General features: G+C 47.6%; 1 protein-coding gene across 3 annotated transcripts in view; it reads right to left on the bottom strand.

Annotated features, from left to right (window-relative positions):
* The window catches only part of ASAP3 (ArfGAP with SH3 domain, ankyrin repeat and PH domain 3), a 70,870-nt gene that overhangs the window by 7,453 nt on the left and 40,341 nt on the right, over nt 1-23,076 (bottom strand). For all 3 annotated transcript variants that reach the window (XR_013841422.1, XM_079985957.1, XM_079985958.1), the window contains exons 7-22: nt 19,588-19,673; nt 19,311-19,386; nt 18,426-18,512; nt 16,822-16,931; nt 15,223-15,292; nt 13,317-13,404; nt 11,027-11,075; nt 9,865-10,052; nt 7,551-7,684; nt 5,618-5,712; nt 5,267-5,447; nt 4,767-4,852; nt 3,467-3,582; nt 2,656-2,723; nt 1,499-1,606; nt 53-296 (exon numbers count right to left, since the gene is read on the bottom strand). Coding sequence is in view for 2 of the 3 variants with exons in the window: in XM_079985957.1 (XP_079842083.1) it covers nt 53-296; nt 1,499-1,606; nt 2,656-2,723; nt 3,467-3,582; nt 4,767-4,852; nt 5,267-5,447; nt 5,618-5,712; nt 7,551-7,684; nt 9,865-10,052; nt 11,027-11,075; nt 13,317-13,404; nt 15,223-15,292; nt 16,822-16,931; nt 18,426-18,512; nt 19,311-19,386; nt 19,588-19,673 (1,786 nt within the window). In the remaining variant the exon portion in view is untranslated. The remainder of the gene's footprint in view (nt 1-52; nt 297-1,498; nt 1,607-2,655; nt 2,724-3,466; nt 3,583-4,766; nt 4,853-5,266; nt 5,448-5,617; nt 5,713-7,550; nt 7,685-9,864; nt 10,053-11,026; nt 11,076-13,316; nt 13,405-15,222; nt 15,293-16,821; nt 16,932-18,425; nt 18,513-19,310; nt 19,387-19,587; nt 19,674-23,076) is intronic.

The raw sequence follows: 23,076 nt of genomic DNA, 5'->3' as shown, positions 1-23,076 counted from the left end.
CACCTTTGTGCAAAGCATGTGGTCAGCCTTGTCACTGCTTGGCTCTACTTACCCAAAGCACTCTGCCCTGGTTTTGTCTTGGAATTCCCTCTGGTGGGATTTTTGACTGGCAGCGGTGGTGGGGTCTCCTCACTTTTTGAGCTTCGCAGGCCAGGCCGTGAGGGGACCAGGATGGTCTCGTAGGTCTTGTTGCTGATGTCTATACCTGTGCAACTCCACCTGTTTGGAGGGAAGAGGGCAGGCTGGCCTGTGGTCGGAGACGATGAAGACCCAAAAGACCGCTGCAGTGGGCTCACCTATCGGAGAAAGCAGCAAAGCTCTGTTTCAATATCCCTATACCTCTTAGCTCACTGTTCCCCAGCCTCCCAGTGCCTCCCAGACTTTGTTGGATTACAACTTCCCTCATCTCTCACCACTGAGTCATACTAGTTGTTGTCTCAAAACATCTGGAGCACATGACATCAGAAGAAGACTATACTAGAGGCTCATTCCCTTCTTTCACTGCACTCAGGACCAGTTCCTGAAACTAACCCGTCCTCTAAGTCTTAAGGGCCTCTCCATGGCTCAAAAGCACATTCCAATTTGAGGCAGCAAATGGTGTCGAAATTGGTGCACATCTGAAGAGATTTGTGAGACACGAGCAAGAGCGAAGGCCATAGGAGTGAACCAGAAGAGCCCTGGCTAAAGACCCGTCTACTTCAACACTCCACTTTTCACAGTGGCCAATTTGATGCCTCCTGAAAACCTACAAAGAGGATACGAAGGCAGCAGAGCTCTCCCACTGATGCTTCCCAGCTGGTCTCGGTGACAGACTACCTCAAACCATGAGGTTGTGTGGCTGGAGAGAAAGTACTGGGGTGAGAGAAACGGGCCAGTCTAGGCAGGTGGAGGACCTTGTAATGAAGTTACAGTCAAGCTGTGACTGTGGGTGCAATGTTTATGAACCTGTTGAAGGCTTCTACCAGCTCCTTCCTTGCACAACCCCAGGCTGGCCATGTAGGTCCAGCCCTCAGAACCCAAGAACAGTCTTCCTGGATTAGACGAGAGGCCCATCAGGTCCAGCATCCTGTTCTCACAGCGGCCAACCAGATGTCTATGGGGAAGCCCAAAAGTCGGACATGAGTGCAACAGCGACACTCCACACTTGTGATTCCCAACAACTGGTATTCAGAAACATTCAGTCTTAGACAATGCAGGTAGAACATAGCCTGCCCTCCATGAATGCCTGACCATCTTTTAAAACCCTCACAGCATCTGGTGGGAACAAATTTCATAACCACGTACCCTCTGGTTTCCCAACCACAGGACGTCATTTACCAGGCAACCAGAGGGCAAGACATCCTTACAGCAGCTTCAGTTCAGAGGATTTACACTGCAGAGGACAGACTACAAGTTCCATGATCCCTAACCACTGGCCATGGTGACTGGGGCTGATGGGAGCTGGGCTCCCCACTTCTGAATTAGGACAAACGCAGTCAGAGCTCCTAACACACAGCACCTTCTCATCCAGCTCATCTTCACTGTCGTAAGAAAACTCCTGAGGGGTTTCCCAGTCGTAGTCCAAGTGTATCTGGGAAGCCAATTTCCCCGCCTGGGCTTGCTCCAGCTGTAAACAAAGAGGACACAGAGACTCCATCATCAGTTTACCAATGAGAAAGACCCTTCTGGTTCCTGCAAGTGATGCAGTGCTGCAAAACCTAACACACTTGGGGACACAATGAGGCTTACCCTCCCCCCCCCCAAGAAATCATGCACTGGAATCCTTCCAAATGCTACAGGAGGCAACGATGGGTCTGCTACTAACAGTGCAAACCATATCTACTCAGAAGTAAGTCCCACCAGGCTCAATGGATTCAACAACCAAGGAAATGTGGAGACCAGAAGCCATCTTGGCCGTGAGTCCCAGAAGACATGCTCCCTGCAGACCTTTTCCATATGGCCTGGGAAGGTAGAACCTTGACTGACTCCAGCTACAAAAGCTGAGGCTGCTGAATGGACTCTTGGGCAGGGGTATTGGGGGGGTGATTTTTTTATATCTTAATTTTATATCTTATAATTTACGTGGAAATTGCTCAATTTGGTTGCATATTTTTGATGTTTTATTTATTGTTTATGACCATTCTTGTTACGTTGTGATTATGTATTTTTCCCCCTATGTTGCACGCCACTTTGAGCATCGTTTAAACTAGGGAAAGGTGGCATACAGATTAAATTAAGTATGCATGCATCTAAATGTTCTTAGGACTGTAGCCATAGCCAGTCAATTCCAGCTCACCAACAAGCACTGTTTGCAGGGTCCCCTCTGCCTGGACTTCCAAGAACCCTCCGCAAGCCACACCCCTCACCAGTCCTTAGCCACACCCTCCTCAAATGCCTTTGCCTGTCTGGAATGTGGCCGTGGACAGTGATAATGCCCACCTTTCCTTCAAGGAGCTCAAGATGGCATACCAGATTCTCTCCTTCCTATTTAACCCCCACAGCAACCCCACGGGGTAGGTTAGGGCAGCAAATAGTGCCTGCTGCAAAAATCACCTAGCTAGCTTCATGGCTGAATGAGAAATCGAGCTCTGGCGTCTCAGGTCCATCACTCTAACCATCACACCATGTTGGCTCTCAATGCTTCACAGATGACCCCTAGCTTCACCCCCAACCTACCAAGTCTTCACACTCGGCATGCTTGTACCTCCTCGCCACTTCCAGAGGTGTTTCGCCAGCTGCATTTACTGAACAGAGAGAGAAAAACAAAGCAAGGCTGTAGAAGGTGTGGAGGGGGGGGAAGGGGCATTTTAATATATTACCCCCACTTGAAAGAGGGCATAGAGCTGTTGCCGTATGTGGGCATCCCTTGCACTTGAGCCAGAAGCTGCAGTTAGTGCAGAATGCTTCAGCATATAACACCTCGTTCACAGATCTGCACCGGCTGCTGACTTGCTGCGGGGCTGAGTTCAAGGTGTTGCTGCTATCAGTATAGAAAGCCCTTCATAACTTTGCCTCCGAGATCTCCTTACCCCGTATATATCCGCTTCAATCTGCAGAACTGCTCCTGTTACAGGTGCCACATAATACCTTTCAGTGTGGCGGCACCTAAACTTCGGAACTCCCTGCCTAGTGACATCAGCCGGGCGCCTTCACTTATCAAGTACTCTTTTCGGCACCTGCTAAAAACATTTTTCTTTAGGCGAGCTTATCCAGAATGCCGATGTGTGTTTTAACCTGCTTTTATTTTATCGTCAATTTAATTGTTTTCCTGGACACTTTAAATTGTTGTTTTTAACTGCTTTTACCAAAAATTTTATGGTCTAATTATTATTATTATTTTGCAAACTGCTTTGATGTTTTTTGCAATCAAGCAGTGTATAAATTTTATGAAATAACCAAACCAAGGCTCATTTTGTGCACGCCTGAAGAGAAGTGTGCTTATGTATTTGCGCATCTTAGAGGAAGTCACCTGGGGGACGTATCCTACCTGCATTTGTAGAGGCTTTCCCCTTCAGCAGGAGCTTGATGCAGTTGGGCTGATTATACTGGGCCCCATAATGCAGGGCTGTGCTCCCATCTGGAGTGGGCCGGTCCAGATTTCCCCTGAACACAGACAAGACAAATGAAGGGCAAAATCCAGCTTTTTAAAAAAAGAAACTGAAAACACAAAGCCTAGTTTGTCAGTTCTCATGGCTGCAGGGGAGATCTCCTTAATCTTCCCCATGCCCATCTCCTCTCTCCAGGCTTTTCAGTCACCCCCTCCTGTCCTTACTTTAGAAAAAAGTCTGAATTAGCCAGAAATTCAGAGTCTTGGGGTTGTGTGCAACGCAGCACTAAGCAGATAATTCCATCAGCACCAGGATTTCTCCTTGTGCAACAGAACAGTCTCTCCCTAAATCTGTTTTAAGGGTTCCCTCAACCCTCCAGAGCAGATTTTGGGGAGGCATAGTGTGTGCACGGGATGGGGGTTGGGGAGGAGAGGAGGGGAAATCCCCTTGCACTAATGCAAAATTTTAGTTGAATTCCGCCTATACGTTTTGCAAATGGGACCTGCATCAACAATAACACACTAAACTTAATGAGAGTAGAGAGACTATAGCTCAGAGGCTGCATGCAGAAGGACGCAGGTTCAGTCTACCTCATCTCCATGTAAAACTGGGCAAGACCTTAGCCTTAAACCCTGCCAGTCAATGTGGACAATACGGAGCTAGAATAACTAATGATTTGACTTGGGTAAGGCCACATTCTATGTTCCTCTGAGTTCAGGGTTCTTGCCAGCCATTCCTTCCAAACAGGACACTCCATTTCTCTATCCCCACGCATCTAGTTTTGTATTTCTTTCTAACATTTCTCACATTCTGTGCCCACTGATCATGCTCAGTTCTTATCAGGCTATTTGGGAGGGCAGGGATCTCCTTAAGTTTTTGTGTCTAAAGATTTTGTACCTTTGGAAAACTCAAGATTCCCTTAAGCAAGCTTGATAACTCCTCCTTGGTCATGTCAGCACCATACATTAAAAGCACATGGCTCCTGGGAACTGCAGTTCCCTGGCAGAAGGGTACAATTCCTGGCACTCTTTATGAACTACACTTCCCAGCATTCTTTGGGGGTGACGCTGATTTCTCAGTGGCCCCATTTCTATCAGCACCCACCAGCTGTGCCCACTATTAGGCAGAGTGATATCACATCCAACTGAACCTGATTGCACAACTCTACGTGCAGAATTCTGCCTTCCTGCATACTTCCTTGTCTATAGGTAGTGGAGAGTTCTCCACGCTGAGCCTTACCCGTTCTGAATAATGAAGTCAACCAGGGGAAGGGAGGTCTTGTTGGCATAGCGCACAGCCAGATGCAAAGCCCGCTCACCTGGTTCCTATGAGAAGGGCAAAGAGGCAATACTGTACTTTGCAACCCTTTTTGTGCTAGAGCTCTGCTCTGATAGATCAAGTCAGATGGAGTGGGGGGAGGACAAAAACCAACCAAACACAAGTCAAAGGAAATCCTGTGTAAGCTGCCTGGGTGTTGGCTCTGGATCGATATCTACTGTTTGGGCTCCCTGCCTCTACCAACCACTCCTATATCGGGAAGTTTTTAATGTTTGATGTTTTACTATGTTTTTTATATGCTGTAAGCTGGCCAGAGTGGCTGGGGAAACCAGCCACCACAATGTGGCAGGCCATTACTTATGGGGTCTTGTGATGCCGAACCACTTCCAGCTAGCTAAGTCATGGCTCACACCTCGTTCCAGTGTTTCCCCCATGCACACACCCAGTTTTATTCTGCTCACCTGGCCTTCGGGGCTGGCTAGAGGTTTGGACAGGTCGTGGCCCTCTGCAAAGGCCTGAAGCAGAGCCAGGAGATCTCTGCTCCGGATTGCTTCCCAGAGGCGGCAAGGCTCATCCCTGGCCGCTTTGTGAACGTACTTGCGCTCCATGTACTTGGCCATGATGAATTCCTTCCGGGCAGTCCTGCATGGAGGGAAGATGGAGAGGTCTCAAACACGACACCTGTCGTCTAACCCACTGCAGTGCAGGAAACCCTGCCCACAGCTGTCCCAGGGTGGGCTTGAAGCGCCAACCTTCTGGTTTACAACCAATGCACGCACACACACACCCCGCTCGTTTCAGTTTCTACTCACATATCGCTGCTTGAGGAGGGTTTCGGGCTAATGGGAACTGGCAAAGTGGCCTCCATGACTTCATTAAACTTGGCATTGCCAATGCTGACTGCCAGCTGTAAGAACAAGGAAAGGAACCGGTGTTACTGGAGGGGAGACGTAACTCCATGAAGCATCGAGGACATACAGGCTCTGGGTGGGTGGGTGAGGGGAGGTCCTGGGCAAAATCTCTCCCCGCCGGGCCCCCTCTTCTGTTTTAAGAGGCCTTTCCAGGCTTCCTGACAATGGTTTGGGAGGATCAGTGGTGCTCTGAGAAGCGATGAGAGTGCACCATTAAAAACACTCCCCACAATGCCCCAGGGAAACAGGGCATTGTGGGAAATGGGAACGTAGGCTAGACCCAACTGTCTGGCCAGGGGGGTAGAAAATGAAAAGGAGGCCCAGGGCAGGCATCAGCAGTGGGTGCTGCCTAAGGATGCCATGTGACAATAATAATACTGTAGAAAGAAGAGCTTCCCATAGGTGTCCATTTGGCTAGTTGGTATGGCAATCCAAGGCAAAAGACCTCCCTCACCCTTCTCTACTCCGGACAGCAAGTGAAATCTATTTTGCTTAGGGAGCCGTTAGAGGAGGACAGAGATAAGAGGATTTAGGAAACTCTTTGCTGCTTAACTTTCTGTACATGTTGCCTCAGACATTTGGGCAGCACCAGTGATGGGATGATTTGCTCTGGCTACATTTCTAGAATATGTTTATGCATTTTGATTACTTTCTCTTATCCCTGAAAATCTAAACTACGCTAAAAGAATATGACGGCATTTTAACCCAATATATATTTTAAGTCCCCACAACCACCCTGAAGGTATGAAAAGGCATAGAGTATAAAAAGGAAAGAGGGACGCAGGTGGCGCTGTGGGTTAAAGCCTCAGCGCCTAGGGCTTGCCGATCGAAAGGTCGGCGGTTCGAATCCCTGCGGCGGGGTGCGCTCCCGCTGCTCGGTCCCAGCGCCTGCCAACCTAGCAGTTCGAAAGCACCTCCAGGTGCAAGTAGATAAATAGGGACCGCTTACCAGCGGGAAGGTAAACGGCGTTTCCGTGTGCGGCTCTGGCTCTGGCTCTGGCTCTGGCCAGAGCAGCGATGTCACGCGGGCCACGTGACCCGGAAGTGTCTCCGGACAGCGCTGGCCCCTGGCCTCTTAAGTGAGATGGGCGCACAACCCCAGAGTCTGTCAAGACTGGCCCGTACGGGCAGGGGTACCTTTACCTTTACCTTTATAAAAAGGAAAAGGGGTCCCTGATTAATTCTCCACAAGGAGCCTTTCCTTCCTTATTTTAGGGCCAGGGTGGGGAACATACGTTGGACTACAATTTCCATCACCCCTGAGTATTGACTGTTCTGGCTGGGGGTGATGGGAGCTGGAGTCCAGCAGCTTTAGGAGGGCCACAGGTTGCCTATTCCTATTTTGGGCTATCAAGCTTCTGGCTTTTCTGGCGGCGTCACTTTACAGACAATGTGCTGCTCTTAGGAACACAGCAGCCACTGTCATGCAAGAAGAGATCTAAAGCAGCAGGACTGGGGAAACTATGGCCCTCCAGATGTTGTTGGGACTACAACTCCCATCACCCTTGACCACTGGGCCATGCTGGCTGGGGATGATGGGAGTTGGGAGTCCAGCAACACCTGGAGGGCCAGAGATCCCCTACCCCTCATCTAAAGCAACCCCAAGGGCACTTAGCCGGTTCCTGCTAGATTTAAAATCCATTTGTAGGCACAAAAATACCTGGTTTTACACCAGATTTAGCTGTTGTGCCGGTGAGTTCAGGATGCCAAAGAACTTGATGCCAGCATGGAGGAAGCAACTTTGGCAGTGTCGCTACAAAAGAGAGAAGTAAGGAGGCAAAACAGAAGTGGGGGAAGGCGCCCTCTGTTTCCAACACACAGCCTTTGTGCTTACCAGCAGTTCAGAAGTGCTGAGCACATCCAGGGTCAAAGACTGGATTCGGGAGTAGTGCACCCCCAACTCACGGTGGATCCCTGAACACTCAATGCATGTCAGAATGCCAAGGTTGGTGGAGAGCCACGTGGGATCTGAGAGAGAAGCCAAGTACAGAGATGCTACATGAAAAAGGCGTTTTCTCCCCGCCAAGACACATTCCTTTCCCACCTTGACATGTAAGCAAGTTACAAAAGGAGAGTGGGTACAAGCTGTTGGAAGGCCCATGGAAGTGAAGGCAATGGCTAAGAGACTCTCTGGCACAGCCCTCATCCATTTCAATTGGGGTGACATGGAAATATTCCCATTGGACAAATATAGGCAAAACGTTTATTAGTACAAAATGGAAGAGAAGTCATTCATTTATGAGGAATATTATGATTTTTAAAATGCATCTTTTTTGTGTACAGTAATACTTGTTGATCTATGACAATAATAAGTATGAACATACTCTAAAAACAAGAATATGTATAACTGTAAGATAAAGTAAGATGTAAAGATATACTTGTGAGTAATAAAGGAAAAACTAATAATAATAATGGAAATATTCCCATTGGATCAGAAGGCTTATGGAGACTTGGGCCTTGGGTTTTGTAAGAGGTTGCATCAAATCAAATCCTTTCTTAAGGCAACCAAATACAGTTGTAGCCAAACAACTTAAGAACTGAACTTCTTAACAAAAATAAAAGCTTGACCCACACAGTAAATAAAAACATACAAGTGGCAACCATTTTGTATACGGGGTCCATTCCTGGCCCCTGAATGTGTTGGTGGAGCGCCCATAAGCCCACCACCACCCTCTTCTGGGTCCAAAAAGACCCACATGTCAATTGGACATGTGCAAAACTGTCAACCCCTGTACATAAAAAACAAAATCTTATGTTCGAGCATGGATGCATGTCGTTGTCTAAAGCTGAGCAGCTTTCGCTGCAAATTTAGTGGCATTAAACATTACAGATATGTCTGTACCAGACACCAGATATATAGTAATATCCATATCACTGCTAAAGATTTCTCTAAATATTTTTGCCTAGGTATTTAGTGCAAGTAGATAAATAGGTACTGCTCCGGCAGGAAGGTAAACGGCGTTTCCGTGCACTGCTCTGGTTTTGCCAGAAGCAGTTTAGTCATGCTGCCACATGACCTGGAAAAACTGTCTGTGGACAAACATCAGCTCCCTCGGCCAGTAATGTGAGATGAGTGCCGCAACCCCAGAGTCGTTCACCACTGGACTTAACTGACAGGGGTCATAGAATCATAGAATCATAGAGTTGGAAGAGACCACAAGGGCCATCGAGTCCAACCCCCTGCCAAGCAGGAAACACCATCAGAGCACTCCTGACATATGGTTGTCAAGCCTCTGCTTAAAGACCTCCAAAGAAGGAGACTCCACCACACTCCTTGGCAGCAAATTCCACTGTCGAACAGCTCTTACTGTCAGGAAGTTCTTCCTAATGTTTAGGTGGAATCTTCTTCCTTGTAGTTTGGATCCATTGCTCCGTGTCCGCTTTTATTTCACAGTTTTAGTATACTATGTAGCGTGCATGACATCCTCTAGCCAGGGGCTACCACATACACAAAAGCAGCAATCTCTGGAGATTTTCTAAAATCTTCCTTCCAGAAAAGTACGACTTCATGGTCTGCAAATGCAGGTGTGTGTTGCAGAGCAAAAGTGGATTTTGCTCAGATAAGCATTCCTCTTCTCCCTGCTGCAATTTTAAGGCGGCGAAAGTACAGTGGTGCCCCGCAAGACGAATGCCTCGCAAGACGGAAAACCCGCTAGACGAAAGGGTTTTCCGTTTTGGAGGTGCTTCACAAAACAAATTTCCTATGGGCTTGCTTCGCAAGACGAAAATGTCTTGTGAGTTCCTGTGGGTTTTTTTCCTTCCCCCCCCCTTTTTCTAAGCCGCTAATCAGCTGATCCGCTAAGCCGCTTAACAGCTGATCCCCTAAGCCGCTTAACAGCTGATCCGCTAAGCCGCTTATCAGCCGATCCGCTAAGCCGCTTATCAGCCGATCCGCTAAGCCACTAAGCCGCTTAACAGCTGATCCACTAAGCCGCTTATCAGTTGATCCGCTAAGTCCCTAAGCCGCTAATAGCGCTAAGCCGCTAATGGGCTTGCTTCACAAGACGAAAAAACCGCAAGACGAAGAGACTCGCGGAACGGATTCTTTTCGTCTTGCGAGGCACCACTGTACTGGGAAAATCTGGATAAGGCAATGGCATCCACATCCTTTCATGCTGTGTTGCAGCACCCATCCCTGCTGCACCTACCTGGGGCTCCACAGTCACAGCATTGCCTGTTGCCTGGCATGTTCTTCACCTCGCCAATGATGAGTTTGGTGAGCTCCTGCAGCCCCCCATCTGCCATGCTGCTGGCCGAAGACACGCACCCCCCTGGGTCCCCCTTGAAAGCATTGCTGAGTGCTTCGTCCTTGCTGTTCTGGAGCACCGACACCCACCTGGTTCGTGGGAAAGAACACCCATCAAGAACCCATTTAATTTGCAGGCCAGGACAAATGTCTTTAGTGACTGCAGTCACTAAAGAAAGACCTTTTTTACATTTAAAGAAATATTTTCATTTCTTTAAATAAGAGCGCATACTTCAGTAACATTCAAGAATTTTTAAAAAAACCAATACAGGTGAATACGAATTTAACACAGACACACAAAACATAAAATTTGGGTTGTTTTATTCATGGAAAAAATAACTGTCAGTGTTGGGAGGTAGTAACGTTTCAAAACAGATTTGCTTTATTTATAAATATCAGGATATTGCCCTCCAGATCTTATGGTACTATTACCTAAAGATAAAATGTTACTAGGCATTTGAAATAGCAGACCACTGGGGTCACCTATCTCATTACTGTCCACACTGACATCCCACCCGCACTATACATTTAAAGCAGTGATTCTGCCACTTTCACAGCCTTCCCAAAATGATTCCCAAGAACCGTAGCGTGTTAAGGGTGCTGGGAGCTGTTAGGAGACCACTGTTCTCATCAGAGAGCTACAATTCCCAGTGTTTCTTGGGTAGAGGGGCGGACTCTTAAACCGCTCTGGAAACTGTAGCTCCGTGCAGGGAACAGGGGTCTCCTAACAGCTCTTGGTACCCGCCACGAACTATCATTCCCAGGACAGTTTGGGGGAAACTGGCAGGCAGCGGCTCTCGAAGGTTTCAGACCAGGATGTGGAAATGACAGGGGTTGAACATGACATCTTTTTGCATGCAAGGCAGATTTTCTACCACTGACAATGGGCCCTTTGGGAGAGAAAAACAAACCAAACCAGGGATGTAACAGCAGGAACAGAAGTAAGAACATATTTATTTCCCCCTTAGCAAATGCTTGTTCCCCTCACTAATGCTACAAGCCGTTTTCCCCAATCAGAGGGGCGGGAGGCCTAAGGCAGAGAGAACAAGCAGCAAGGGACTTACACAATACATTCGTGCTCATCCTCTGCTTGGAAGTGGTAAGTCCTGTTATCTGCAAGGAGAAGAAACTTGGATGGGTGAAAGAGTAAAGAAGCATGAAACTTCTCTCAATTTGTAGCATAACAACAACAACGACAACCAGAGTTCATGGCATTTTAAAATGGGAAGGGAGCTCAGTGGCCATCCAGCTGCTCAGTCCAGGAATCTTGCAATCTCAGCTGCAAAGAACTGTCCCCTCAATGCAGCTGCATGTTCCCAAATGGTAGGAAGTGTTAGACCCTTTGGCAGCTGCCTGAATATCAGGGCCAGTTCAGACTGTGGCTTAATGCAGACTGCAAACCCTCCTCCAACTACTGCAGCCCCTAATTTCTCCTCCCTAAATATGGAGATTCCCTACACTTTGACAATCCGAATAGGAGATCTATATCAATTGCCTAAGGAATCTCTGGATTTATGGAGAAGTTGTGGGACAGCAGTAGCTGGAGGACAATGCTGCCTGGACCAGGGGAAATTAAAGGGGTTTGTTATCTGCATTAAGCCAAATCCTGGACAGTCCCTCAATCTAGGGCTGGGACAACCCCTGCATAGTCCCCAGCCTCTACGCATAAAGAGCAAAGAGCAGAAATGTTAAGCATATGTGTGCAACTTCATGCAAAAGAAGAAAAAGACTTATAAATTGGGTGGGCATACACAGAACTAAAGAACAGGGCACCTGTGCGTGTCGTCTCAGCCCAGAAATTTGTATTTGGTAGCAGAAATGTGCTCACAGTCCTTTCACACAAAAATACAGTCCTGGTTTCTTCCACCGAAGTTTTATTCATTTTAGAATTCTATTTTTCATTTTGGTTTTGTTGCTGTTGTTAGAATACTGGGAGTGATGTGTCCTTGGTGATCTACTGCAAATCACCCAAAGACCAACCAATAGTTAAGAACAAACCCTTTACATGTGGCTAATACAAACCAAGTCAGGCATATATATTTGTAGCTTTCACAACAGTTCACAGTTCTCAATGATAGGTTAAAAATATATTACAACAATTCTGGGAAGGCAAATTCTGAAGGATTCATTAAGAAATGATATTGTTTGTGATATTTTGAAACAACAGATTTCCAAGATACAGTTCAAGTGTTTGCATTTTCTTATTTATTATGCATCGTATATTGTGGAGTGGGCAATGATATCTATATGATTTACAAGAACGGAAAATGTTTGTAGGTTTAGTTTAAGCTGCATATTTTTTTAAAAAAAATACAACTCCCCAAGTCACTATTTAAAAAAGAACATATTTAAATGTTTGTTTTTCAGAGTTTCAGATGAAACTGATTTGCAGCTGACCTCTGGGGCAAAGTTCAAATCAGCCTGCAGAGCAGCAAGTGTTTTGCTTCAGAAAAACTGCTTGATGTTATCAATACTCTTGATAACGTTTAGGAAAATATTGGGGTTTTTATTTTTTAAAAAAAAACAACCTGTAGGTAAATGAGTTGTAAGAGTTAGGTAAATGCCAATACAGTGGTACCTTGGGTTACATACGCTTCAGGTTACAGACTCTACTAACCCAGAAATAGTGCTTCAGGTTAAGAACTTTGCTTCAGGATGAGAACAGAAATTGTGCTCCGGCGGTGCGGCAGCAGCAAGAGGTCCCATTAGCTAAAGTGATGCTTCAGGTTAAGAACAGTTTCAGGTTAAGTACGGACCTCCGGAACAAATTAAGCACTTAACCCGAGGTACCACTGTAAACTGATGTTAACCATGCTACCATGCCCTCATTCCATGCATGCAACAACATAGTTGAATCCCACCCGTTGTTGTTGGTTTGGGGCATCCGTCTGCCTTGAGAGACAATGGAGTGCGCCTTCAGGGGTGAATTGAAATCACTATGTTAGCAGCAACAGTGACCTCCCCAGGGCACAAACTTGGGCAGTGTGTATGGAGTTCCTGGGCTGCCCAGATGACAAGATCCCCCCTCTCAGCCTCGCTCATGTGGCCCAAAGGAAAGCAGAGCAATAAGTTTGGTACCAGCTTGGCTGCAGGAACTGCTGGAAGGAGGACTACAAGGTGCCATCCGACCATCCTAGATTTCTTCTCCCAAAGAGATCCTGCAAGCCCGTGGAGGTTTAGGATCAGAGCTTCCCTTCCCTTAGATGAGCTATCTTCCAACGTTGACAGCCACCCTTTGATCCTCACTTTCCTCTACAGCATTGTGCAGAAACTGCCTTCTTGTCCTCGGACCCGCCATCGGTCCCACCCGCTCAATCCCACCTGCATGAAGTACGACGGTTTAAATTCACTTACGTGTCACAAGGTCAAAGGACTTTTTATCCTCTGGATGAGGCCTCACTTGGCAGGTCAACAGATTTAACTTGACGGGAGGCCGATTTATCTGCAAAAAGGCAAGAGAAATGGTAGCAGGATAGTGAACAGACTCTTCCTTATGGCCTCTATTCACCCCGAGGTCCCTGAGCTTCAGATTGGAAAACTATGTAAGTGGAATGGGCAAGATTCTTCTGTACCTACAGTGCACCACATAGGAGTAGAATAGAGGCTATAGGACAGGGGTAGGCAACCTAAGTCCCGGGGGCCGGATGTGGCCCAATCGCCTTCTCAATCTGGCCTGTGGACAGTCTAGGAATCAGCGTGTTTTTACATGAGTAGAATGTGTGCTTTTATTTAAAATGCATCCCTGGGTTATTTGTGGGGCATAGGAATTCGTTCCAAAATGTTCCAAGTCTGGCCCACCACATGGTCTGAGGGACGGCGGACGGTGGACCAGTCCATGGCTGAAAAAGGTTGCTGACCCCTGCTATAGGATTTTCTCTGGCACAGAAAATACCAACTCTAACCACAAGAGGGCATATTCAAACCACATATTAGACACATATGAAACCTGGTCAAATCACCTTGTGGGTTTAGGGTTTTCTGTTTTTATTTTACCACATCAAAGTGCAATTTACAAAACCAGACCTGACACAAGCAGCAATCCATAACCACTGGGGGGAAAGTGGTTATGACCACCACAGGAAGGTCTGAGGACCACACAGGCAACAAAAAGAAAACTGTACGAGCTAGGATGCGGAAAGGAACGAATTGCTGTTGGCTTCCCATCTGTCTTGAGAGACAATGGAGTGCACCTCTGGGGGTGAAGTCAAACTGCTGGATTAGCAGCACCAAAGTGACGTCCCCGAGGTGGAAGCCTAGGCTGTGTATATGGCGATCCTGGGCTGCCCAGAGAGCAAGAACCCCCTCTCGGCCTTGCTGATGTGGTCCAAAGGAAAGGAAAGCAGTGTGTTTGGAAACAAATACCTACAAGAAAACTGGATGAAAGAGAATGGAGAAAGAGGAGCTGGCCGAGGAACATGGAAAATGAATTCTGAGAGGTGAAGCAAAGACAGGAGAGGGACCTGGGGGCCCAGCCTCCCTGCTAACCACAGGCCCCATCCGAAACCACCTTCAACAGAGTGGCAAGATATTAGCAGGACAAGCCGAGAGAGGCAAAATGATTTTATTTCATTTTGTTATTACAGTGGTACCTCGGTTTACATACGCTTCAGGTTACAGACTCCGCTAGCCCAGAAAGAGTACCTCGGGTTAAGAACTTTGCTTCAGGATGAGAACAGGAATCTGGCGGCGTGGCAGCAGCAGGAGGCCCCATTAGCTAAAGTGGGCAGTTCGAGGTTAAGAATGGACCTCCGGAACGAATTAAGTTCTTAACCCGAGGTACCACTGTATTACACTTACTTCCCTCCATTTCTCCAAAGAGCTGGAGGTGGCGTAGACACTTTCCCGCCCTCTCCCTTTCAGCCTTCTGAGGGAGGAGAGACTGAGAGATAGGGACAGACCCAAAGACACCCAGTGGGTTTCATATGACTGAGTGTGGATTTGAACTCGGGCTCTCCCAGATTCTAGGGTTACCACTCTGACCTCTTCACCATACAGTGGCTCTTGTGTGGGGATAGCTATTAGAAGGGAGTTAGGGAACCTCCAGCCACAGGTCAAGTCTATCCTGCAAGCCTCCACATTTGGGCTGCCCGGTGGTTTTCCCCAACCACGCACACCTGCCCCACACCGGACATCGCACATTCGCTAAAGCCTTGAAGGAATTCCTTTAAAAAAGCTTAATGCACATCAGTGCAGACACACCTGTAGCTTTCAGGCAAGGAGGCAAGAATTTCCACACCCACCTCCCATAAGCCCTACTTACCGTGCTGTGCGAAATAGTGAGGCATCCGTATTTCACGCCACACTTCCTCTTCTGCCACACTTTCCGAATCCTGGGACACCAAGAAAGAAAGGCAGTGCAAATCCAGTTTTAGATCCCATATTATCTCCCCTGGAAGTCACAAATGGCAAAATGCTGGACTTCCTGTCTTTAGAGGCTTGGCATGCATTTTCTTTTGGCAAAGGATCCTGCCAAGTTAATGGTTGTGTGTGGGGAAGTACTTTTGCACCCTAAACACTAAATAATTTTATTGCAGTGGGATCATTGCAGGCAAACGCTTTTAAAGGCCAATCTTCAACAGGTGGCAGAAAAAGTCAGCTGGATGAAACATGGGTGTGTGCCCATCCGTGCGCATGCAGATACACAGAGAGATTTATTCTCATTTATTCATTCACTTTACATAATTCTAGATTAATTTTTCGGGGAAAGCCCTTGCAAGAGAGCCTATTATAGAAAAATAAACAGAAGCACAAGACAGCAAAAACTCCATTCAAATAAACATACAGTTGCTCAAAATAATTCATAGACTAGTAGCATGCTCATATAAAATAAATTTAATGATTAAACCAGGCTACTTAAATGCAGCAACACTATAAGTCGTTCAGCTCAGCATGTCAGCTAAAAGCTATGAAAAGAAATGGGGTTTTAAAGGCTCATTTACAAGCCTGTACTGATGGAGCCAGATGCATCTCCCGCAGAAGGGAGCCCCTAAAATATGGGGCCATCACTGAAAAGATCCCATCTGCTATGCCCTCCAATCTGATGGAGTCAAGAGCAGAGACTCTGAAGCCAATCTCAAGGTCTTGGCTTATTTATATGGGTGCAGGTGAACCTTGAAATACAATTAAGGCTTGAAAGGTCATTTAACAGCACTCTATCTGCAACAGGCGTATATGCACAGACATGATCAACCAAGCTTAGCAGAAGAAACTGAACGCTTGAGCTCATGAAAACACTTGTCCATAACTTGATCTAAGGACTAACAGGACTAACCACCATGCAAATATACAGAACGGATCCCCAAATGCACGTTTGGGTTAAAGGTGGATCCCGGGAAAGACTACAGAGTTATCAAACGCAGGAACAGCTGTTCCTAGACTGTGCCATGTCAAGTTCAAGGCAAAAAACTGCAGGTCTGAGGGTCACTAGCGTCACATAGAAAGCTTTCCTCAGGAAGAAGTGGCAAGCCAGCATGGCAGCGTGTTGGGACTAGGAATGAGGGTATCAGGGATCAGATCCCCACTCAGCCGGGAAGCTTCCTGGCTTCGCACCAGCTCAATCCTAACACTAATATGGTTCAGACAAACCATCCCGTATAGCAGGTGGTGTTGACCTTTTGGTGTCCATGGCCTCATGTGCAAACTGGAGAAACTGTTGTGGTCACCAAACACACAGATGCACCACAACAGAATACTTCTCTGAAGCCTAATTCCAAGGGGTGGTGGGGAGAGACCTCTCTAAGTGCATGCAGTACCTGTTGGAGCTCAAGTGAGATGCAAGAACCCTCCCAAAGAGACATTTGCATCGCTTTTGGCCACCACCTTCTGGAGATCCAACACAAAGACAATTGAAAGTCCTCACCCATCACTTTTCTTGTGCAGGAAGCCCGATTTCTCAGTCCCATATTGCTTGTTCCCTTGGTGCTGGTGGATGCTGTAGCCACTGCCAGAGTTCTTCCTGCTGAGGTTTTCCTGAGAGGTGCAAGGACATGTGAAACATATATAGCGATTCTACACATGGGATGCCCCATTGTGAACTTCCTCCTTCCACACACAGCTACAGGGCCGCTGGCTCAAAATCCCTTTGGGAGGCAATCTATTCTCACAAGCAAGGCTAGTTCAAGGACCTGGGTGGAGGGGCGGGGGCAGTATAGACACTGCCAATTCTACTAAAGGTGAAAGGTATGTACAGTCATACCTTGGGATACAGATGCTTCAGGTTGTGTTTTTTCGGGCTGCAGACCCCTGAAACCCAGAAGTACTGGAACAGCTTACTTCCGGGTTTCGGCAGTGCGCATGTGCAGAAGCGCCAAATCAAGCTTTGCGCATGCGCAGAAGTGCCAAATTGCAACCCGTGCGTGCGCAGACGTGGGTGGCGAACGCTGCAGGTTGCAAACGTGCATCCTGCACGGATCATGTTCGCAACCTGAGCATCCACTGTATAAGCAAGATCAGCCGCATGACCAAAGCGTGATGCAAAAATCTTGTTTCAATACAAAACCCCCAGCCAGATTTAAATGAATCAAAACATAAATGATTAACTATGATTTCATGAATCAAGTGATATAAGAGCATAAGAAGAGCCCTTGCTGGATCAGGCCTGTGACCCATCTAGTCCAGCATCCTGTTCTCACAGCAGCCTGTAAGAAGCAGCTCCTGAAAGCAGGATTTGAGTGCAATGGCAGCCTTCCCATTGGTGATTCCCAGCAACTGGTATTCTGAGGCATGCTGCCTCCAATGATGGTGGAGGTGGAACACAGCTATTGTGGGGAAAGTCAGTGTGGCATAGTGGCTAAGAGTGTTGGACTAGGACACAGGAAAAGGGTAAAGGTAAAGGGACCCCTGACCATTAGGTCCAGTCGTGACCGACTCTGGGGTTGCGGCGCTCATCTCGCTTTATTGGCCGAGGGAGCCGGCGTACAGCTTCCAGGTCATGTGGCCAGCATGGCTTCTGGTGAACCAGAGCAGCGCACAGAAATGCCGTTTACCTTCCCGCCAGAGCGGTACCTATTTATCTACTTGCACTTTGATGTGCTTTCGAACTGCTAGGTTGGCAGGAGCAGGGACCGAGCAACAGGAGCTCACCCCGTCACGGGGATTCGAACCGCTGACCTTCTGATTGGCAAGTCCTAGGCTCTGTGGTTTAACCCACAGTGCCACCCACGTCCCCAGGACACTTGGCGATGTGACCTTAGGGCAGCCACAACATCTCAGCTTAATCTTGATAAAATTGGAGGAGGAGGAGAAGAATTATGTTTGCCACCCTTAAGGTCTTTTTTAGAGGAAAGGTTGGAAATAAATGTAATGATCAACAATAGTAGCTACTGATAGCCTTAACCTCCACGAATGACTCATCTTCTTTTAAAGCCATCCAGCCTCAAATTAAAACAGAATGGGATCTCGAAGGTGTGCACAACCTCTTTCACATACACACACACACACAAAAAGTGCTCACAGGAAACTCACCCCTTTGTTCTCTAGCTGCAGGATGCCTCGGAGGGAGTCGCGGATGCGAGTGAGCTGCTTCACCTCCTCTTCCTTCACCTGATGAAGCTAGAAAGGGAGGAAGATGCTGAGAGGCGAATCAGGTGCAGGCTGCACAAACCCGGTCCAGCCCATCACTAACATTGCAGCCGCCACCTCCGAACAACATTCTTAGGCGTTGTTCTGCTGTTGAGACTTGTTCTATTAATCCCAGGGAGTTAAGGGGGTGCAAAATCAAGAGAGAAGTCTCCCACAGAACAAACCTATCTCACTGTCAAACCTATCAAACTTTGAGAGGTTGATGCAAAACATTACTATTTGACAGATCATTCTCCAAAAAGGAGGACAGACGGTTTTACCCCTTCTGTTATAATGGACTCCCTCAAACCACATGCTACAAATCTGGGCTTCGTTGTTTTTTTAAAGAATTCAGCTCTACCCTAAAACATAACTATTTATGGAGTTTCATAGGGGAAAAACCACACGGGTCTCTTCACAATGGGAAGAACAACAGAAGAGAGGAGGAATATGGGTCAGTACAGTTACACATACTTAAATAATTCCTTATACACTCGCTCATACAAGCCCCTCTTTAATCTCCACCCAGGCCAGCAAGAGGCACTGTCAGAATTCAAGGACATTTTCCAGTCAGGCAAAACACTCAAGGAGGTGCAAACTAGGGCCAGTGAGGGCTATGTCCTGGGTAGAGTCTCGGGGGCCAGATAGAGTGGCTTGGGGGGCCAAATTTGGTCCTTGGGCCTGAGATTCCCCACCCTGCAGTAAGCCAGTGCTTTAGTCCAGAGCTGTAGGTGCAGTTAAGAGTCCCTTGCAAATGCTTTAGATGAGACAGATGCCTTAATGACTTACTGCATGTAAAGATGTTGCTAGCTTCTCAATGAATGGGTACAGGTTCTGAGACGCCTTCCAGCCATCTTGGAAGAAACTGGAAATGTTTCGGTGTTGTCGTTTTCAATCAGCAAAAGTAATGTTTCAAAAAGAGAGGGCGAGAGAGGACATTGTGAAGTTAGTTTGCGTTGTCAGAGAGCCACAGCAAAACATGAGTGATCAGCTGTCACTTAAGAAGCCCCTTCACAGGAAGTGATACGGGCAACTGGCCAGAAGCTGGACTTCCTGAGGCGCTTACTTGTGCTGTGCATGATAGAACTTGATAAGGCTCTGCAGAAAGTCTGGTCCTTGCTTCATTTGGCTTTCGTTGGCTTTCAGAAGATACTAGATGACAGGGGAAGAAAAGAGGAAATTGCCCAGTCAGGATCTAGTGATAACAGATTTTTCAAAATGGTGTTGTTGGTAAAGTTGTCACTGCGAGACTACTTTGCTCTCTTCCCTTTAGTTGAGATTCCTGCACTGCAGAGGGTTGGACTAGATGACCCCTGAGGTCCCTTTTAACGCTACAATTCTAGGATTAAATGACCTTTGGGGTCCCTTCCAACCCTACAATTCTGTAATTCAATATTGACTGATGCACAGTAATATTTTATGTTAGAATTTAAAATTTCATAGTGCTTACAGTATCAAAATGAATCTGTTTGGACTGGCATACTGTGTTTTGAACGCTGAGGTGCCAGTTTGCATTCTTGTTGCGTCATCAGCCGCTTTGGGGGGAAAGCAGCATACAAGTTGCATAAGTAAAAAATAATAATATTTTTTAAAAGAAAAGTAAAACAGACGCCTGCTTCCCTAGATATCCTAGACACGCCTCATATCTTTCCCCTCCTGCTATTGCTCCTCTGCTGCGAGCGAAGAAGGAGTGCTTCCATGTGCTGTTATTTATTTAACAGTGAAGCTATTCAAAGGGATGACTCACTCGCTGGCGGAGCCCCAACCCTTCCACCCAAATCAAGGAAGAAAGAAAAGGGGGGGAAACCACACAAAGGAAGAGGGAAGCTGCCACCCGCCCAACACTGGGGAGCTCTTTTAACCCTTCTGGAAAACCCAACCCTTCGCAGCTCACAAGGAGCCAACAGTCAGCCTCCTCTTCCGATTTCTCACACAGCTGAAAACCCCACATATCAAGATGGCTGAATGCCCCACAGGAGCCCAAACTCACATTAACCTGTTTCACCGACCTGCAAAGACTGTTGCCTTAAGCAGCTGGGGGTGAGGAAGGTATTTCTTTCCTCCAATAGCTGTACATAACATTACACCAAGGAGTCCCACAGGCAGAACAGCCGGAAACTACTGCAAGACCATAAGAACCCTGCAGCCCCATCCTGGTTCTTAGGACAGCCAACCAGATGCCATTAAAGGAAGCCGCCAAGCAGGACCTGAGCGCAACAAGAAGGCAAGTCTTGCACTCACAAGCCGGAGTCCACCATTCTGCAGCGCTCATCATCCTCGCCACGGCAAGTGTCTATTGCTCTTTAGCAAGAGTAACAAGAGGCACCTGGTTTCAGATGGAGGGCTGCATCTTTCCATGGGCAACCTCACAAGCCAATGATTGGCAGCTCCAGAAGCAACCGGTGCTAGCCAGAGACTGTTGGAGGCTGGTTCACCAGGGCCCCACCAACCTCAGTCTGCTCTCAATCAGCCATCACCTGCCTATTTTCTTAGATCACATGCACATCATGCATTTAAAGCATATAAAGGTAAAGGGACCCCTGACCATTAGGTCCAGTCGCGGCCGACTCTGGGGTTGCAGTGCTCATCCTGCTTTATTGGCCAAGGGAGCCGGCGTACAGCTTCTAGGTCATGTGGCCAGCATGACTAAGCCACTTCTGATGAACCAGAGCAGCGCACGGAAACACAGTTTACCTTCCCGCTGGAGTGGTACCTATTTATCTACTTGCACTTTGACGTGCTTTCAAACTGCTAGGTTGGCAGGAGCAGGGACCGAGCAACGGGAGCTCACCCCGTCGCAGGGATTCGAACTGCTGACCTTCTGTTCGGCAAGTCCTAGGCTCTGTGGTTTAACCCACAGCACCACCCGCGTCCCTCATATGGCTCTTATTAAAGCATATGGCTTCCCCCAAAGAGTCCTGGGAACTATAGTTTTCCCACCACAGAGCTACAATTTCCAGTACCCTTAAACTACAGCTCCTGGGGTTTTTTTTTGGGGGGGGGGAGACTATATGCTTAAAATGGATGGTGTGGTTGTGAGCCTACAGTCCAGAGGGTTGCATTAGCTGTCAGCTTCCCACGGCACTGCCCTTGCAGAATTCAGCAGGCAGGATGGGAACGTGACTAGAATTAGTTGGCCCTGCTCGTCATTGGCTCAGTTTCCACTTCCTGTTGGCCGCCCTACCATCTGCTCCACCAAACTCAGTGGTCACTTGCCACCATGGACCCGAGGGGAACAGTGGGCAAAGCAACAGATCGGACTCTCACCTTTGTACAGCAGGCTGTGCAAACGCCAGGGCTTTACACTCACAAACACACACACACACTTAACACTTAACTCAGCCTCCATCTAAGCAAGGAAGGAAGCAAGAGGAAGGAAGCAAGAGGAAGGAAGCAAGGATACATATTCAGCAAAAGCACTAGGTGAGAGTACAGAGCGCAACTGGGGGAATCCCAGCCACATGTGGGCCCAGAGCCAAGGGTGTCACATCCTGGCTTAGAAGAAGGCACAGGGAATTATCCCCAATTCCAAGCAGAAAGTTGGGGTTGGCAGTTGGAGCCCCTGATTTCTCCTCCAGCTCTGAAAAGCTGGAGAGGGCTGTTTCAGCAGTAAGGGAAATGTGTCCCTTACAACTTGGCTACCCAGAAAAGCAGATGTGTTCTTACCTCCTGCTGTAGTAGACAGAAGGGGGTTGTGCCTGGTCTCTCATGGTGTCAGGGACTAAGGCTGCAGCGCATAGTTATGGAACTTGCTCCTGCAGGAGGCAATGACCAAGCCATCAACCAAAGATGGCTTTAAAAGAGGATTAGACAAATGCATGGAAGAGAGGGCTGCTGATGGCTACTAGTCACAAAGGCTATGATCTGCTTCCACATCTACCTGCTTGTATCCATTCTGCCCCACCGATTTCAGTGGGTCTGCTAGAAGCACAACTACCGGTAAGTCTGGATGCCCCTATGAAGCACCTTTTCACGATATCTGCACATATTGCTCTGACAAATGCAAGTCACATACGACAGCTCTTGGTAACAGACACAAACAAGTCTTGACGCGTCCACAGCTGCGGGCCTTGCAAACAACCAGGAAATGTACAGAACTAACTAGCACCGTATTGCTAGGCAAGGCTCCCTTGCGTATTGCAACATGCAAGGAAGACAAGCTCCTTTTTCCAAGTCGAAGTCATTCTTTGGCAGGTCCAGGGCTCAGGTGGCTTTAAGCATATGCAACAAGTTCCATGGAGCCAGAGAGAATCTTTCAGAATGCAATGGAAAAAAATGTTCTCCGGAGACAGCTGAGCAATGCTGCGGAGAGGCTGCCAGAGGTATGTGGTTTCCATAAATTTGTGGATTCCACCGTCCAATCACCAAGTGTTTAATACACCTTTGGGACAATCCAGCGCTGTATGACTGGTTGGGAGAACAGCAGGGCTGCAACAGGCGGGGGGTGGGGAGGGGAGATGTGTAGCGATTAGAAAACATTTCCAGCTGCTTGGATTCCTTCCTACATGGGAGGGGTTGTTATCATTAGCTTTATTGTGTCTCCCCCAGTCCTACC

This window comes from Podarcis cretensis (assembly GCF_951804945.1).
Source record: "Podarcis cretensis genome assembly, chromosome: 8".
Taxonomy (NCBI): domain Eukaryota; kingdom Metazoa; phylum Chordata; class Lepidosauria; order Squamata; family Lacertidae; genus Podarcis; species Podarcis cretensis.
This window is presented reverse-complemented; position numbering and strand designations above follow the sequence as displayed.